The 17,570-nt window shown below is 54.1% G+C and overlaps 7 protein-coding genes across 7 annotated transcripts; 2 read left to right on the top strand and 5 right to left on the bottom strand.

Moving 5' to 3' along the window:
* Positions 1 to 182: 182 nt before the first annotated feature.
* CCMA1212_002614 (uncharacterized protein) lies at positions 183 to 1,100 on the bottom strand (the record flags this gene model as incomplete). The annotated part of the gene is made up of 2 exons (XM_073699994.1): positions 183 to 713; positions 1,041 to 1,100. The coding sequence occupies 2 exons, from the start codon at positions 1,098 to 1,100 to the stop codon at positions 183 to 185; spliced, it is 591 nt and encodes a 196-aa protein (XP_073561224.1).
* Positions 1,101 to 2,443: 1,343 nt separating this feature from the next.
* On the bottom strand, positions 2,444 to 5,737 carry CCMA1212_002615 (ATP-dependent DNA helicase MPH1; the record flags this gene model as incomplete). The annotated part of the gene is made up of 1 exon (XM_073699995.1): positions 2,444 to 5,737. The coding sequence occupies one exon, from the start codon at positions 5,735 to 5,737 to the stop codon at positions 2,444 to 2,446; it is 3,294 nt and encodes a 1,097-aa protein (XP_073561223.1).
* Positions 5,738 to 6,897: 1,160 nt separating this feature from the next.
* On the top strand, positions 6,898 to 9,105 carry CCMA1212_002616 (mRNA export factor MEX67; the record flags this gene model as incomplete). Its single annotated transcript, XM_073699996.1, has 3 exons — positions 6,898 to 7,377; positions 7,563 to 9,005; positions 9,067 to 9,105. 3 exons carry the CDS (start codon positions 6,898 to 6,900, stop codon positions 9,103 to 9,105), a joined length of 1,962 nt encoding a protein of 653 aa, XP_073561222.1.
* A 2,334-nt stretch (positions 9,106 to 11,439) lies between these two features.
* Positions 11,440 to 11,910, bottom strand: CCMA1212_002617 (uncharacterized protein; the record flags this gene model as incomplete). Its single annotated transcript, XM_073699997.1, has 1 exon — positions 11,440 to 11,910. The coding sequence occupies one exon, from the start codon at positions 11,908 to 11,910 to the stop codon at positions 11,440 to 11,442; it is 471 nt and encodes a 156-aa protein (XP_073561221.1).
* Positions 11,911 to 12,646: 736 nt separating this feature from the next.
* Positions 12,647 to 13,438, bottom strand: CCMA1212_002619 (uncharacterized protein; the record flags this gene model as incomplete). Its single annotated transcript, XM_073699998.1, has 1 exon — positions 12,647 to 13,438. One exon carries the CDS (start codon positions 13,436 to 13,438, stop codon positions 12,647 to 12,649), a length of 792 nt encoding a protein of 263 aa, XP_073561225.1.
* A 598-nt stretch (positions 13,439 to 14,036) lies between these two features.
* On the top strand, positions 14,037 to 16,382 carry CCMA1212_002620 (uncharacterized protein; the record flags this gene model as incomplete). Its single annotated transcript, XM_073699999.1, has 1 exon — positions 14,037 to 16,382. The coding sequence occupies one exon, from the start codon at positions 14,037 to 14,039 to the stop codon at positions 16,380 to 16,382; it is 2,346 nt and encodes a 781-aa protein (XP_073561691.1).
* A 494-nt stretch (positions 16,383 to 16,876) lies between these two features.
* CCMA1212_002621 (uncharacterized protein) lies at positions 16,877 to 17,233 on the bottom strand (the record flags this gene model as incomplete). The annotated part of the gene is made up of 1 exon (XM_073700000.1): positions 16,877 to 17,233. One exon carries the CDS (start codon positions 17,231 to 17,233, stop codon positions 16,877 to 16,879), a length of 357 nt encoding a protein of 118 aa, XP_073561692.1.
* Positions 17,234 to 17,570: the final 337 nt, after the last annotated feature.

The raw sequence follows: 17,570 nt of genomic DNA on the forward strand, positions 1-17,570 counted from the left end.
CTTATGTTTCGGCATGACAAAAAAACTTGCATAAGAGAGTGTGGTGAAACTGCCTCGCTCTCCCACGCATGAATCAACTTTCCAACAATGTTACATATTTCCAATCCAGCGACTGGCAAAGCCCCGATCATCGAATCTGCAATCGACGCACATCTTACAAGTTACACCAGCCAGCTCAAGGCCTAGTAGTAGCGGATAGTTCGGGGAGCACCGTCGCCCCAGAGCCCAACCACGGACAGCACAAACGCGGCGGCGGCGAAGCCGGTTCTGACGAGATAAGCCCTCGCGGCGCCCTCGACGCTGGCCCTGACCTCCTCGCCATTGGCATCCTCCAGTTCCGACTCGCTGGGCAAGTCTCCCTCGCTGTGTGAATCGCCGAGGACCTCGTAGCTGGCCTCCATGCGGGCCCTAGACGACGCAGCCCTACGGGCGCCAGCAGGCTTCGAAGCTGGGGTCGCCGGCTGGGGGAGGTATCCTGGCACGGCGACGGACAGGACGGCGAGGAGAGAAGTGTAGAAGAGGTACGGGTGGCGAGCGTAGCGCGGGGAGAAGACGAAGGAGAGGAAGAGCGGGGCGGCGGCCAGGGAGGAGAGCGCGAGGACGGGGAGGCGGAGGGAGGACTGCAGCGAGGCGAGGCCGTGGGCGGCGGAGGAGGAGGAGGGGAGGGTGAGGAGGGTTGGGAGGGTGAGTGTCGAGACGGTGTATGAGACGCCCTGTGGTGCTCGAGTCAGAATATCATCCTTCATCTTCGTCAATGTAGCTGTTTCTCAATGGATTGGCGCTGTTGAAGCTGGTGGAGTGTAGCGATGCTGTTGTTTCTTAGATGTCCCCGCTTGATGCGCTCATCTCCCCCATTCTGCAGAGTCATTGAACTTGTCGCTCGCAACTAGTCGGGGTCTGGATGCGATGAGGCGATGCAGTGCAACGAACATGCGACTTCTCAGCGAGGGGGAGGGGCAACTTCGGCATCTTCTGCTCTGCCACCACCCATAATGTTCCTCCTCAATGCGCACGTCAAATAGAAGAGTAAGAAAACGTACCGTCAGCAGGCCGAGGGACACGGTGCCCACGAATTTGAGGACCGAGATCCCCTTTGCCATTGTGATGGATTTGATTGAGTCCGTGTGATGGTGTTTCGTTCGATGGGAGGCCGCTATTCTGCTACGCAAGGTAAGAGGAAACGAAAAGAAGGCGCGCGGACTGCGGATCGGATCACAAGGAAGCGAAATACCTTGCTGAAGGTTAAAGCGGGACGACGAAAATCCGGGGCGGCTTCCGTTCGCAGAATGGGTAAGAAAGCGCCGTGCGTGCTTTCCCTTGTTTGAACGGAAAAGCGAGCTGTGCAGATAAAAAGGCAACCGGCACTGGTTTCGGGCGTCACGTCATGCCTTCCGTTTGACTACTGTACAGCTAACAGCTCGCATCGCTTCCCATTGCTTCCATCCCACTTGCCGCTTGCTCTTGCTGCCAATAAGCTACCCAATTGAGCTAAACCCAATATGACTGAAAGTGTTGTGGAGCAGCTGCTGAGGTAAGTATCCGCTTAAATGCGGGTGATTCACGTGCTGTGCAAGAGAGCTTTGCCGTAGCCACCACAGCTTGCAATTTTTCTTTCTCCTTAGATTTCTTCTCTTTTCCTCATATCGAGCTCGAATCACGGCCAACTGCGGTTGTGCGCCAGAGCCATGGCTATCAGTTGATTCACTGCTCTTTCTTGTTTGACTTTGCTTTTTTTCTTGACCAACAGCTATTCTAGCATCTGTATATGTACGTTCCCTCTCGAATCTACCCCCCGTCACAAACACACACACACACACACACACAAATAAACAACCATTCCCCCTCCCCTCCTCAAATGATGAGCAACATTGTACCCAAATACACTTATTAGGAAGAGCCGTCTGAGACTGCCTCCGATCGACGGGGAGGAGAATCAAAACGCAACTCAAGCCGACCAAACCCTCTGGGTTCAGGAAAAGCTTTTTTTGCGTTTCCTCCTTCCTCGTCGGTCCCTCGGCCGCTTCCAGCAGACAGGAGCGGGAAAGTACGCGCCCGAATCTTTTGCATCGTCATATGCGCATTCGGGCGTTTTCCTGTGACGGTCTTTGCTGGCGGTGGTGGGGGCCGTTGTGCTTATAACTGGGTTTCTGAAAGAGAAGAGTTGAGGATGAAAACTTTTGCGGACATCTTGCATCGGTTTTACCTTGGACGAGTGCTAACCTGTCCGTTTTAGTTTGAATCATTTGTCGAATGACGAACGTCGGACGAGGAACATTGATTCGTTTCATTTAGTCATCAATTCGTTGTCTTATAGTTCGCTCCATGCAGATAGTCTGTATATCCGATATGCCTTAATTCAACAATAGCCGTTCTTCCATTATTTTCAATTCGCCTTCCTTCGTTGCTTGCCTTTCCTCAACGCCTGTGACCCTCGTAGCAAACATCAGACATCACTATCGTCACTGTCCAGCAACGTGGCTCTGCCGCGCCGCCTCCTCCCGGTGGGTGCTGCCTCTTCAGACCCTCCGTTGGCCCATTTCTCAAACGCGGATTTACCCGTAAGCGTGTCGAGTTCGGGGACATCTTCGCTCTCTTGGGTTGCCGTGAACTGTGTCGGCACAAAGTATGGTTTGCTTGCCTTGGCTCGCGGCGTCTGCTCGCTCTGCCGTATAGGAGACGTTGCTTCGGAGTCAAGCATGCTGGACGTTGCTTGGTCGTCTCCAACGACGAAATCTGCCAGGTCTGCTCCGTCATCCGAGTCGCTCTCGTCGAGCAGATCGCTGTCTCTTTCGCAATCATCCCCTATCTCGTCACTTCCGATAGCTGCTTTGCGAGAGTACTTGCCCTTTGACTTTGCACTCAGCTTTTTTCGCCGCTTCGCCTCGCTGAGTCTGGGCGGCAACCCGGGTTCTTCCTCGGGAGCATCGATGTCGAGTTCAGAGTCGAACAAATCTTCATCCTCTGAGTCCAACACCGCAGGCTTGGGCGTCTTTTTGAGTTGAGACTTCTTGGGCTGAGTCTTGGGGACAGCGACCTTCCTCTTCTTCGGCTGCTGAGCCTCAATGACCGTAGTGTCATCATCCGAATCAAGATCCACGAATGTTCGCTTTTTCCCTTCCGTTCCGGATTGGTCATCGCTCGCATCTGTCTCGCCAGTATCGGAATACACAAATGGTCTGACTGGGATCTCGAGGAAATCGCTCGTGTCCACGTCTCGGCAGGGCCTCACGAAGCTGTCGGGATCTGCCTCCATCTTGTGTAGCAGCTTGACATAGCGTTTCGTATACGGCCCATGCCCAAAGAAGGCAGTTGGCCGTAGCTGCCGCTGCAACGTTGAGTGAGCCGTCATGTCCGGCAGATTCGTGTCTTCAACCACGCTATGGTTGAAAGGGAGGTTCCGGTATGTTCGCTCGAGCTCATGAAGCTCATCTGGACCAAGAACAACACGCTCCAACTCGGGAATTGACGCTATGTCATCCAGCTCGGGGTTTCGCACCGGCTTTGAGCTGGAATTTGACGCAGCCCGGCTTGTGCTTGTCGAGGGCTTCATGAAGTCACTGACTTTTTGAAAGCCAGTCTGTACTCCATCCGGCATATGGAATTTCTTGGGCGGCTTCTTCTTGCCCTTGGGAACTTGTCGCTTCTTGGGCTCTGGTAATGATGTATTTTGAGTATTCTCGATTGGAATTTCAACATGCCGCATGTCGATCTCCGGTCGGATGTCCCGGGGCACAATTCTCGTAGACAGATCGAACCGGAAGTTGAATCGGCTTCCTTCGCAGATGAGCCTCTGCATCTTTTCGTAGTTATCCTTGGACTTTGCAAACTGCTCCTCCTCTTTCCCTCTCATTAGCAGCAGCGCAATGTTGCCTGCTCGCTTTCGCCCCGTTCTGCCCATGCGCTGCAACATGCGAATTGGCGATGCCGACGAGTCGTAGCACACAATAAGATCAACCTGGCCAATGTCCAAACCCTCTTCTCCAATGGACGTGGCAACAAGGACGTTGTATGCGCCAGTCTTGAATCTCTCAATCGTCTCGATTTGCTGCTTCTGCTTCATACCCTCGCCGCGCTTGCCGTCCGCCTGCCCAACAAAGACGGTAGCTTTGATGAGCGGCCTGTGGGCATTGAACATGCGAACAATCTCTTCCGCTGAATCACGATACTCGCTGAACACAATCACCCGAGTACTCTCCCCATTGTCCATGAAATGGTTCAGCACGCAGTCCGCCAAGGCGGTCAGCTTTGGATGTCCCACAAAGCCGTCCATCTTGAGCCATCCAGCAATCTTATCCATCATTTCTTGGAAGCTAGTGCTGTCGATGATCTGGCGCTTGTATTTCGATCCCTTCTCGCCCTTGTCCTCTTGTTCACTGCGAAAGTCGACCATGTTGTCGTAGAAGGGTTTGATGCCATGGAACTGCAATAGCTTGATCGAATGAGCAAGGCTTGTCAGCACACTGAAGATGGCCCGCATCATGAACTGAACGCCCTGGTTGGCGCGATTTCCACGAGTGGCAAACCATTCCTTCTGCGCCTGGATCAACCCGTACGTTGTGAGAGCCATCGGGTTCCGCCCATACCATATATTTTGGGAGGTCAGCTTCTCGGTCAACGGCTTGAGTGCCTCGGTAAACAGCTCGCTGACAAGGTTTATCTCGTCCGAGGGTTCGAGAATGATCTGATCTATATTTCGCTGGTGCACATACTGCCGGATGTCCAGGGACTCCTCTGTCCGGATCTCGCAGTGCGAAATTCCAAGATTGTCAATGACTTCTTGGACAGTCTCGACCTTGGAACCTGGCGTGGCCGTCAAAGCCAGCACCCGAAAACTGTTGGAGAAGCGACGGATGAGTTTGGTAGCCTTGGCATAAGCATACTCGCCCACAGCGCGATGCGCCTCGTCGATGACCATGAGGCAGATGCTCTTGGGGTCCGCATATCCATGTGAAAGATCGTTGAGCAACGTTTGTGGCGTCATGAAGAAGACGCGTCGCTTCTCCCACTCGTCACTGCGCAGAGCAGGGGGGATGTCGCCAGTGAGGAGCGTGGTCTCCGATCGAGGTATTCCGGCAATATTGTAACAAGCATCAATCTGCTGCGTCACAAGCGGCTTTGTTGGCGCAACAAAGACGATTTTCGCAGACTTTGTCCAGCGATAAAAGTTGAGCATCACAGTCGCTGCAATAAATGTCTTTCCCAGGCCAGTCGGCAAGGCGACCAGCGTGTTATTAAACAGGCTGTTTTTGACAATGCTGAACTGATAGTCTCGAGTTGGCCCCAAATTCGTCGGATACACCCAAGTCTTCATCGCCTCTCTGTCGAGTTCATGCGGGCTCGGTGGCTCAGGAGGCAGATCGGCGCGGAAAACCCTGGCCGTTGTGGGCTGAGATGGTTGAGGAGCATCTTCGGTTGCTGCTTGTCCACCCCATAGAGTCGTTTGCCGCAGAGTTCCAGAGTTTGTGCGGCTGAAACCTGTGCGAGCAGCTGCTACAGGCCTTGGTGGTGCGCGTACATTTTCTCTCACAGGCTCTGACGAAGAGAAGGCATCCGAAGGCAAGTCATCGAGCACCTGTGCCGCTTGTTGCCGTTGATTCAGTCCACGGACGTTGCCGCTCTTGGATCCGTTGGAGGAGGAGGTAGGCCCAAGATTCCCTCCATTAGAGGAAGATACTTGATCCAAGGCAGCGAGAATGTCCTCATCGGCAATGTCGTCATCAAACTCATCGGAGTCCATGGCTGCCAGATGCCATATGGCAGCACCATGCGATATGGTGGCGATGAATCTAGGGAGCCTCCTGTCTCATATCGCGAGGACTACCTCAAATAATAGACAAGTTTGGTGTAGGATATTGATCTCTCGAAATGGCGATGATGAACCCCAAAATACTTGGTGGTAAGATGCTCATTCACTGCTTTGAGGCAGCATGTCGCCAGTGACGCGCCAAACGGACCAAGACGCGAAACCGATACCACAACACGTGACTTAAATGGGTTTGGGGTTCAAGATGGCTTATGCGACCGGAAAAACTTTGGTCTATCAAACAACGTTTGAGCCTAGAAATTCCGCTAGAAGAACACTTACCTGGGTACGGTAAGACTATTGTATTGCTCTCGAGTGTAATTGGAGGCTGAAGCCAACAAAGGCCAAGTTAACCATGGATGAAACTCTTTTGTATGAGAGCCATTCACTCAGTCAAGGGGACCTTTGCCTAGTATAGTACCTGCAACAAACAGCCTCTTGCGTTTTAACGTTCAAAGGCTTTCGGAAAATCTCCCAGAAAATGGGCAACCGCTAAGCCACACTAGGCAATAGTGCATGTCCAAGAGAAAATCCGGCTGGCAGCCTACGCTAAACCTCACCGGCTTAGCACCGAACTTTCCTCAGCAGCCCCAGAAACAAACATCAAATCCGCATCAACACACCAGCCGGTTCTCTGACTTTCCTTCTCCCCAACATTCTCCCAAGCGCCGCCGTACGACAACGACCTTGGAGCGCTTCAGGGCTGTTCTCGTATAGTCACGCTTCACACAGATTCCGAGTGTCTCTCAGCGACTAGAAGTTCCACCTTCTGAAAAGGCGAGACCCCCCCGTTGCGACAGGATTAGCTGTAGCGGCCATCTTCAAAAGCCTTGCGATTTCGAGCGAACAGCCTGAGCCATCTTGCGCTCTCCCATCGCGAGGCCATTTCATACTCGTCCGATCCCAGACACCAAGCACCACTCGACCATTCTCGACCCAACCAGACCAGCGCCACTGCGACAGCAAGCAAGCCGATCCGGGGGTTGACCCGACAGACACCATCCACGGCGCTGCGCGGGCTCGACGGCCCTCTTTCGCAGCTGTCTCTCACACTACACACCTACTCTACGAACTTCTGTGGACCATTGGCAACTATGGCTCCCCGCGGGAAGGCTACGTCAACCCGAGAGGCCCGCAATCCCCTTGGCGCAAAATCCAGCTCGAGGGGCGGCATCCAGAAGCGAAGAGGCCCGACGAGAGTCGACACCGATGGAGACCTCGACATGGATGGCCCCTCCAAGCGACCAAACAGAGGCTCTACGGCTGAAGCAGCAGGCGGCAGAAGCAGACCCTCCGGCAGAGGTCCTCCACCCTCGAGAGGGGCTGCCAAGGTTGCTCAAATCGTCATGAAGCAGCTGGGCAATGGTAGCTCCGACTTGGCTTCGCGAGTTTCAAGATCAACAAGAGGCAGAGGCGGCTACACTGAAGGGCTCACTTGGCTAAGAGTCCGTGGGCTCAAACAAAGCAAGGCTGCGTCTAACTCGGACGGGGGTCTCTCTGACCTGCTGAGCTTCATGGAGAGGAAAGCCTCGTCTCTCCAATCAGGACGGAAACGACAGGTTACGATTCGAAAGGTAAGCATATCATTGACGAGATAGCAGGGGTGCCGAAGCCAACCATCGTCTCAGCTGCTTCTTTGGCGACTAAAAGACACACATCTCAGGGGAGACTCTTTGACGTCGACTGCAATTTTACTTCGCCCCAGCGCTCGACGTTGACAATGTTTCTCTTCTTTTTCCTGGTAGCTAACCCGCCATAGTCACACAAAGCTGGAGAGTACGTTTTCGTTGGAGCGAACAAGGAGGACGCGGAGGAACTAGTCAAACTCAACACTTTTACATTTGCTGGCATTCAGTTGGAGGTGGTGGAGTCGGATGCAGACTTTGAGCCGCCAAACAAGGCGACAGAGTCACCGGAGACGGCAGAGCTACGCGCGAAGCTGCAGGCAATACTGAGTCAGCGCTACAACGGCGAAAGCAAACTGCTTAAGCTTGATGCTCTGGCCGCCGATGCCGAGCTGGTCACCCTCGGCATGTTTGAAACCCGAGAGAGGGCCCTCAAGACTTTCAAGGGCCTCATGGCAATCTGCGACGGCCTCTTCAAGACGCTTCAGGAGAAGAAAGATGCAATCGAGAGCATCAGCTTGGCAAACAACAGCATCGACAATGTCATCCAGGTCGAGTCCGTGGCAACAACATTCCCGCAGCTCAAGAACCTCGACATGAGTGGCAATCTCATCAGCAACATGGAGGGACTCCAACGGTGGAAGGGCAAGTTCAAAGAGCTCGATGCCATCTACATGACGGGGAACCCGATCGAGGGGACAGACCCCAACTACCAGGCGACTTTCCTGGAGTGGTTTCCCAAGCTGCGGAGCATCAACGGGATTGAGCTCCGCACCGAGCAGCAAATTGCCGAGCAGGAGGCCGCCCGCCTACCCAAGCCGATTCCACAGAGCGGACCTGACTTCCGAGATGTCAACGGCATCGGCGAACAATTCCTGCTCGAGTTCTTCACGGCATACGACACCAATCGCGAGGCACTGAGCTCTAGGCTATACGACGCCAGCAGCCAGTTTTCCCTTGCTGTAGATGCCCAATCAGTCAGGGATCCGAACGGGCCGCCGCCGCTGCCCTGGGGTGCCTACATCAAGTCTTCCCGCAACCTGCTCAAGATCAACACCCACCATGCCAGATCGCAGCGACTATTCAAGGGAGCCAAAGCTATCAACGATCTCTGGAAGGAGCTCCCTATGACGAAGCATCCCAACATGAAGGACGAGCTGAGCAAGTACATTATGGATTGCCATCCGCTGCCGGGGCTGGCGGATCCAACCGGCCAAAGCCAATTTGGCGTCGACGGTTTGATTCTTGCTGTTCACGGCGAGTTCGAGGAGTACGACCAGAAGTCGGGTACCACCGGCAAGCGAAGTTTCTCTCGCACATTTGTGCTTGCGCCGGGCCTATCCGGGACCGCTCAGATCAGGGTCGTCAGTGACATGCTGTCTCTGCGAACATACAGCGCCCTGCCGAACGTATTCGTCGCACCTTCACCAGCTCCCGCGGATACAGCCAACCAGCATCAAGCCATGATTGCGGAACTCTCAAAGCAAACGGGCATGGTGCCTCAATACTCGGAGATGTGCTTATCGCAAGTCGAATGGGACTTTGCCAGAGCGTTGGTCATCTTCAATGAGAAGAAGGTAAGTTCTTCATCCAAGCTTCTCGGTCTGAGCCGCGACAGAATGCTAACATTTGATTCAGTCACAGCTACCACCAGAGGCATTTGTGTCGGCCCCTTAGCAGACGGGCCGGATTGTCGAATGCCCACAGTACAAAGACCGCATGAGCTGTTAGATAGGATGGACAGGAGAAATGGGACAATCCTTGTATGGAGCCCTGTGTTGGTATAACGTATGGCCGTTTATTTATAGAGATGGGAATTTGGGCGGCGGGGGGTCCTTGTGTACAATGTAATTCATGCTTGGGGGAAAGGGGGAGGAGAGATGAGGGAACAGGGAGGATAAATACAGCTGCGGAAAAAACAACGCGCTGCATCGGGACGGAGAATTGAGAATGGATGAATCTCGGGAACAATAGAAGAAGAAGTCATGGGTTTGCAACATCTTGTCTAGTTTTCTTGTCGCGTTGAACAATGTGTGTGGCGTCCTCGGTGCTTGAAGGGAATACTGTCATGTGCTTCTTGTGATGTCTGGAATGCGGAAAGAGAACAAAAAGCAAGGAATTGGAAAACAAAAGGAAATACTCGATGTTCAATCGAGAATAAGGGAAATGTCAGTGGACCGCAGATCTGCAAAGACCCTCCTTTTCTACTCCGTCCCGTGCCGCGCATTACGTAGATGAGATTGAAGAAACAAAAGGAAAAAAGAAAAAGAAAAAGAAAAAGAAAAAAAGAGGTGACGCAAGCTACTGGCCGCAGCAGCAGCACGGCTTTTTTTTCGCAGCCGTCGCAGATGAGCGTGTTCATCTGGATCTCTGTTCGTTTTGTGCGTTCTTGGCCTTATTCTGTAAATTTTTCCCTTTATTTCTTACCTTAGCTTGTGCATCCTTTTTTGCATGCGTGATAGGTGGCTTTATAGATAGGTATGCCAGATTGGCTGGTTGAGCATATTCGTACAGTACGGAGCATTTTGGAAATGGATTGTCTGAATGGACGTTACACGGACGGATATATGAACTGCTGATCTTTTACGGAGTACGCGAGTTCAATGGTAGTTCGAACTGGGAGTTGTGCGGTATAGAACTTATGGCAGTCCTGCTTCGTGCTGAGCAACAAATGCTGCGAGTACAGATACCTACGATAGGGGTGAAAGTGCTGACACAGCCCATTTGCCAAGAAGCAAACTCCACTGTCATGGAAAATAAGGTAGTGGCGAGTACGAAGTAAGAGTGAAGGCGATGGACAAGACGAGTGACTGACACAACTTGTCCTCTTACATGTGGTGGTCAGTTGAGCTTCGTTTCGTGGCTTACTTAAACACTTACCCTGTATAGGTATTTGAACACGAAGTGCCTTCTAGACGATTTCCACCAAAATGGACCCAGCAATGCAGAGACAAGGCATCGCACGGGAAGGATATTGAGCCACCAATACGCGATATTGGATTGTGTAAATCGCGAGGCTGAGTTGGCCATTTTGTGGGATTAGTATGCCCAGCCTCTTCGAGGGAGTTGACCACAAGATTCCCCTTCGCATGAGCAGCACCCAATGAACTCTCCGCCTCTACCTCTGCGTTTCATCTACTGTTCATAGCCAATCTCTGTTGTCCCCTCTTGCATGCAGTGTATCCAACTGATCGCAGATGCTCCGATCACCAGATTTGACCTACATGCAAGCCTGGTGTCCAGATGCTGTAGTGCCGATTCGTCACATTCCTCAGCTCGCATATCGGCCAGCAATCGTCACACTCCTCGTAAACGTAACACAACTCGATAGGACAGTGATAACCTATTCTCACGCTTTCTCCGCCATCCCCACCCGGGTGGTTGTTGTCATCAGTCTCTCAACGGGCGTGACTCGACGCGAAGACGAGTTCATGCTCGATGCAAGTGGAGCGATGACTGAAGATGGCCGGACGCTGTTAGGGGCTCTGAACAATGCAGATGCAGGGACACCCCCCTGCTGGTGCGTTTCACAGTGAGTTGACCCAGTGGGGATCAGGAGCCAGAAGCTGCAAGCGATCACCAAGGGTTCACAGGCCCAGAGGGTCCCCGACCAGGAACCGATGTCATGCCCATGGCGTTGTCGACGAGGAACGAGAGACGGTACGGTACCAAGTATGATGACGCTAGAAGGCAGCACTGCAATCTGCTGCGTGACCGGGGCGCCAGAGGAGAGGAGAGATGGCGATGCCGGCCCAGCAGTGCTCTGTGTTGCTCAGCCTGTACGAGTAGGTGACTAGTGATGTAAGGCATCACTGCGTAGAGCGTCATGTTTGGCCTTTTGTTTGGTTTTGATTTCTTGCTCATGGTGTGGGTGTTGGGCTGCAGTCTGTGCGGTCCGTGCGGTGCGGCCCTCGAGAGCTCGCCTTGGGCGAGTCGAGCTTGAAGCTGTCTGTTTGCTCGAGGAGCTTCGGCGGGTCGGATCGGGGTCGACCGGTTGGTGATTGAAACTCCCTAGCAGTCGCCCTTTTGCCAGACATCCCACGGATTAGTATGAATGCGACTCTGCGCAAGGGCTGGCAAATTGCACCAGGTTTTCAAGTTCACCCGGCTCAATGCCTTCGTATGAGCTCGTCTCTCGTAGAGTGCGGATAGGCCGTTGCGAGGTCTTGGCGAGCGGAGAGTTCTGTACTGTACTGGTCCCAGATTGGCTGGCACCCTGGTGGTATTACGGAGTAGCATCGAAGCATCAATCCGTACGAAACAAAGGCACTCCGCGCTTTCAAGCAAGCCCGGTGCTAGAGCCTTCGTAGTGCTGCTGCCAATCAAGACGACTGCGAGCTCGCACTGAGAGCAGAAAGCCGCAGCATCACGGCAAGCGGTGGTGAGCAGGTCACCGGGTCCAAGCGAAACCAGACAAAAGCCACGAGCGGAAGAGGCTGTTGATGTCGTTTCCATGCCTGCTGGGTCGAGTCGAAAGACCATCGCAATGCTGAAGCGACCAGGCAAGGGCTCTGGCGAAGGCAGCCTCTTTATGAAGTACTAGGCACCCCTAGCACTCGTGCGTCTTCCGAGCTCTGCCTCCCATGGTGGAATCAAAACCCTTGTCGAATCTTCACTAGCACTGCTCCTTCACCGAGGCTACAGCCAATTCTGCCCGCGTTATCGATCCTCTGAACAGCCTACCGTAATAAGTCCTGGGTGAGGTAGTGGGCTAAAACGGCCCAGAAGACTTGCATTGATGGCCCCGAAAGACGAGGCAGCTCCAAACGCTGGCCATGGGGGCGCACGACGCGATATTAGCGGTACGGACATGAGGGCAATGCCTGGGCAAAATGGAGGCATGACACGAGCGTGATGAGCAGAAATGCTGCCAAGCCTGAGGTACCTCTACCAGCACCCCAGGCGCTTCCATGCAGCAGCAGAGTGGCTTGATTGGCGGCTACCCCTTTTCCACTAAAAAAAGGTGTCACTTCAGGAACGAGTCTTGGCGCAAGGCCGGGGTCCTCGCCTTGAGTCGGGTTCCCTCCAGGTATCCCGGGGTCGTTGAGTACCTTGTGCTAGTGCGGTGCCTCATGAAGAGCCCAGGTATCTCGACGGCCGCTGTAACCTGGGGCTACCGGCGCTGCGCAAATGGCACGCCATCCGCAGCCGCTGATTGGACGACGCGAGGATGATCCCTGCCCTGCGGCCTCTTAGCACAGACATCACAAAACACCACCTAGACTGCAGACGCAGGTGCGATGCGCCTCCCCCGGCTCGCGCCTTCCCCAGCACGGCACAGCACTGCACACCACAGCGCCTCCTCACCTGCCCTCTGCTCCCCTCTGCGCCTGCCCTCCGGCCCTCCTGCCCATCCTCGTGTCTCGAAGCGGGCTCCGTCTGCAGAGGCTCTGCAGGGAAGGTGCTGAGCGTCCAGCAGGGGGAGCCTCGCCCGTCCGCCCCAATCTGCGTGAGAGCCGACCGGGTAGGAGGTACCTGAGCGACTGCGCCGGTCACGGTGGGCGGCCGAGTACCGGTACAGACCCCAAGTGCGGTGGTACCTGTACAAGGTGAGGGTAACACACGATGTGCGACCAGGGGGCTGCGTGTCGCAGAGCAGAACAGAACAGAGCAGCAGCGCAGCAGCAGCAGCAGCAGATTCTTTGCGTCCGTTTCTCAAGTCCTCCTCCTCCGCCTCCCCGTTTTCGCCTCTCTTGTCTTTCTCTACCTGTGGCTTGGTGGCTTTTTTTTTTTTCCTTTCCTCTTCCTTTTCGTGCTTGCGTTTGTTTTCGCCTCGAACCTGCCTCGCAGACGCCGCAGCAGAAGCACCAACCGGCCGTCGATTCCCTCGTTTTGTTGGCTGGCGCCGCCTGCGTTCCTCCCCCCTTCTCTGTTGCGTCCTTGCTTGCGCTTGTGTACAGTCGAATCCTGTCGCAGCCGTTTCTTCTTCTCTTCCAACTCTTTGCCGCCGCTTCTGGGACCATCGCCGTCGATATACGTCTGGAACGAAGACCGTTGACAAGACGCCCATTGCCTTTCTTCGCAGTTGATTTCGCTTTGCTGTCCTTTACCTGCTCCACGGCCTTGCTCATCTAGCAAATTCCCGTTGATCGGCTTGAACGACGACCTGCACCATTTCCGACGATTTTCTCTCCCAACTTTACAGACCCGCCGCGATTGCGCCATTAGACCATTAGACCGAGACTGTCACCAACACTGTCACTATTCACTCATTCAAAACAACTACAACAACATAAACAAAGATCTCTTCTGCCCAGAATACGCCCGCACGCTTGCTTTTCAGATACATTCGTTCTTTCGTCTTGTCGTATCGTAATACGTCCCCGCCGCTACTATTGTAACCGACAGCCATTCATTTTTCAGCCATCTGCCCGTCGCCTGACATTTATTTCGAACCACGGGCTTCAGCTATCTTCGCGACACTTTTCTGCAACAAATTGGCTCTGCTCTCGTTGCCAAACTAACTTGCATTTCCCGAAATTCAAGAGGGGGCATTACTTTGAGACCGTCACCGCCATGCAACGATAGGAAACGACATCTCCATCGAAATTGAAAGGATCCCGACCTCGAAGCTATCCTTCTGTTTCCCCCCAGATTCAAACTCAGCAATGTCGTTACCAAAACCCCCCTCGGCCTCGTCTCTGGACAGCTCGTGCTCCGTCATTCATGACAACATACTGTATTCCTATTCGCCAAATGGATTTCTCAAGCTGCCCTTGGAGGATAGTGCGGAGTGGATACAGCTTGATATGGGAGTCAAGGTGACGGACGGAACCTGCGTTGGAACAACCCCTCCCAATGCTGCTGACGCTGCGCTCTTCATTGTTGGAGGAACGTCGGACGTGGCTGGTTATACCGGACTCCAAAAGTATACCTTCTCGACTGGCAACTGGACTACCATCACGCCCTCCGTTCCCGTTACGCAGAATCGCTTGCACCATGGCTCCACCTATATCCCAGCTGACGACGTGATTTTGGTCTACGCCGGCAGTCAGGATGGCAGCACCGGTCCTTCTTCGCAAACATTCACCATTCAGGCTTCTGAACCGTATGCGGCTCTCTCGTTCCAATCCTCGGCCGTACCAGCCGTTTCTCCTCTGGTCATGCAGTGGTCCGCTGCTGATGCCGCCATGATGAGCGGCGACGGCGTGGATGGCAAGATTTACTGGTTCAACCCGGCTGCTGGATGGAGATATTCTGGTGCGGGCGTGTTGCCGCCAATCAATACGGCCTCTGGATCAGTGAATGCGGCCCTGGTTTCGGGAGGTGATGGATCCAAGAACCTCTTCACGTTCGACTTGTCCAAGTCTCCCAACTCCGTCACCCGTACCATTGTGCAGGATGCCACAGGCAACCCTCTCGCCGACTCGGCTCCTATCGCTGCACGAAGCCTTGATGACGACGCTGCTGAAAGCATCGAGAAGCGTGATGCTCCGACCCTGACCAACTGGCCCGCGTATAACTCGACGCTTGCTCCAAAGGACACTCGAACAAACTATGCCATGGCCCAGGCCCCCGACGGCACCGTGGTCTTTTCTGGCGGCAATGATCAAGTCCCTCTAGCCATCTTCAACCCCAGCGACAATGGCTGGGTCGACGCGCAGAAGGTATTGGGCGATGGTAAACAGTCGATTCAGGATGTTACGTCGACGTCGTCAACAACCAAGACCAAGACGACTTCCAGCTCGCGAACCAAGTCGACCACGCACTCTACCTCTACGCGTTCCGCCTCTACTACGCACTCCGTCTCGACAACCTTTCCCTTCACCAGCGCTACCGCCACGCAGACGGCAGGCTTCGACCCTACAGACCTGTCTGTTCCCGCCATCCCGACGGGTACCGGCAGCGCAAGCGATGACTCCGGCCCCAGCTCCAACGCCATCCTCGGCATCACTCTTGGCGCCATTGGTGGATTCCTCGCGTTGCTCGGCCTCATCCTCCTGCTCCTTCGCTGCCGAAGACGACAGATGCTTCACCCGGAAGCGGGAAAACCCAAGACTCCACCTACTGATGAGAAGAACACCGCTGCCTTTGCCGCCCAGAGCGCGATGGCGAAGAACACGCTTCCCCCCCACGTGCAGAAGCAGATTCGAGGCCACCAGCACACGGCGTCTTCGGAATCGACCTCGTCAATGGCTATCCTCATGGGCAGGGTGGGCCAGCACAAGCCCAAACAGCTCAGTAACGACTCCATCAAGGGCATGACGGCGCACAACCAGTTCAAGAGCTCCATCGGCAAGCCGATTCTCCAGCCGCAGCAAGCCCCGATTCTCCAGGTCCAGGATGAAAAGGGCGACACGTTGGCTACTTCTGCTGAGCTCCGACCCCAAGAGGGTCTCGCTGGAGTAGACGATGAAACGCGACGAAGCTCGGGCTGGAACAAGTACTGGTCAGGAGGAAGCGCGCTGCAGATTCTAGGATATGGATCTGCCCAGCCTGGTGCGCAGGCAACCGAACAGCCATCTGCACAGGCGGCCGCTGCGCAGAGAAGCACCGTGTTATCGGATCGAAGCTCCCACTACTCCCAGGCGACAAATGTCCGCAACGTCAGGGCAACCCAAGACTCGGCTACCGTCCCGCCTCTCAACTTTGAGGCTCCTCCGGGGATGAGCAGAGTCAACACTGGAAGCCCAGTGGTGTCACATTACCACGATATTCCTTGGAAGGAAGGCATGTCTGGCAAGATTGAGCGACCCACCTCGACGGTTTCCGCGTTGTCAGCAACATCGTCAGGCTACTCCAGCGGAATTCCAGAGAGTGTCCAAGAGTCGTGGGACCCGACACATGCCGGCAAGGCGTGGGGAGTCGATCGCGCCCCCAGCAGCGCATACGCTCCCAGCGTAACCAGCGGACAGCCCTATCCGCTGGGCGTGAGCAAGCAGCCTCAGCTCACCACGGCGTCAACATCGAATGACATGAGCTGGCTCAACCTTGGTGATAACTCACGGGTATGAGTCGAATGAACATGATCATGGAGCAAACTTTTCTTTTTGAGCGATTTTTTGATGAAATGGTCGGCTTATATCCTCGAATTTGTTTTGGGCACGGTATTCTCAGCGGCATGCCGCCTTTAATAGTCTCACACTCTCACTATCCACCCTCTCTTGCTTTTTGTTGACATTTATTTTCTTTCCCTCGCGGTTCGGAGCAAGGCGAGCTCGCCTTCTCGTAACGGACATTGCTGGGGCACAGGCGCCTGGTTCCTTTGGCAAAAAAGCACTGCGCATCTTACCGCCATTTCGCCCTTTTTTACAGCGGACGTCAAGTTCCAAGGTCTGTGTCGGATGCCTGAGCCCTCACCGCATGGCTCGGCGTCGATATCTCTAATGGGCATATTGGACTCAGACTCTTGTGTTTTCTTCTTCTTTCTGCCCCTATTTATTTTCTGTACATTCTAGAAGCTGGCCCGGGCTTGGCCATTTTCCTTATCTGTGTGTTGTGATTGAGATTACCATCTGCCTGCAAAGTAATTCGCTGGATGCAAGTTGAGGGGGCGAACGGTAGAAGGCGGAAAGGATGGATGGAGAATGAGGAGGAGTATTGATAGAGGTCCTAGCGTAGTGCCGACGAGGGGCTGAGGAGAGGCGCGAGGTGAAGAGAATGAGAAGAAGAAAACATGATAGTTTGCAAATGGTCTCCCAGTGATGTTCGAGTCTATGAAGTAAGTCCATGTACAGTGGCGTTTGACGTTGATCTGAATCCTATCGATTGGGTAAAAGATGAAGGTATCGATAAGGACATGCACAATGATTGCAGCCTTTACATACATCTGGAGTGTCCTAAGGCGCCAGATTCCGGAGGCCATCAAAAAGGATGAGGCCGATGCAGCCTATTTAGCCGGGAATGGCAGCCTCCAATCGCCTTGCAGCCCTCTCCTCCCTTTTCTGCGTCCATCGAGACCCCTGTATATTGACACTGGCCAATGGGAGCTGGCAACTGGAAATAAACTTGCAGCATCGGCTTGACGGTACGAAGCAGGTTGTCAGGTAGGCTTGTCAGGTAACTCAGGGTGGTGTTCGAGTTTTGCCCATCAGCTTATTGTTGGCTTGGGGGGAGGAGAGAGAAGTGGAAAGGGATAACAAGAGATGGGAGGGAAATGATTGGATGGGATGGCGGGACATGGTGAAGGTGGTATTTGCTGT

This window comes from Trichoderma ghanense (assembly GCF_004382785.1).
Source record: "Trichoderma ghanense strain CCMA-1212 chromosome Unknown scaffold_2, whole genome shotgun sequence".
NCBI classification, from domain to species: domain Eukaryota; kingdom Fungi; phylum Ascomycota; class Sordariomycetes; order Hypocreales; family Hypocreaceae; genus Trichoderma; species Trichoderma ghanense.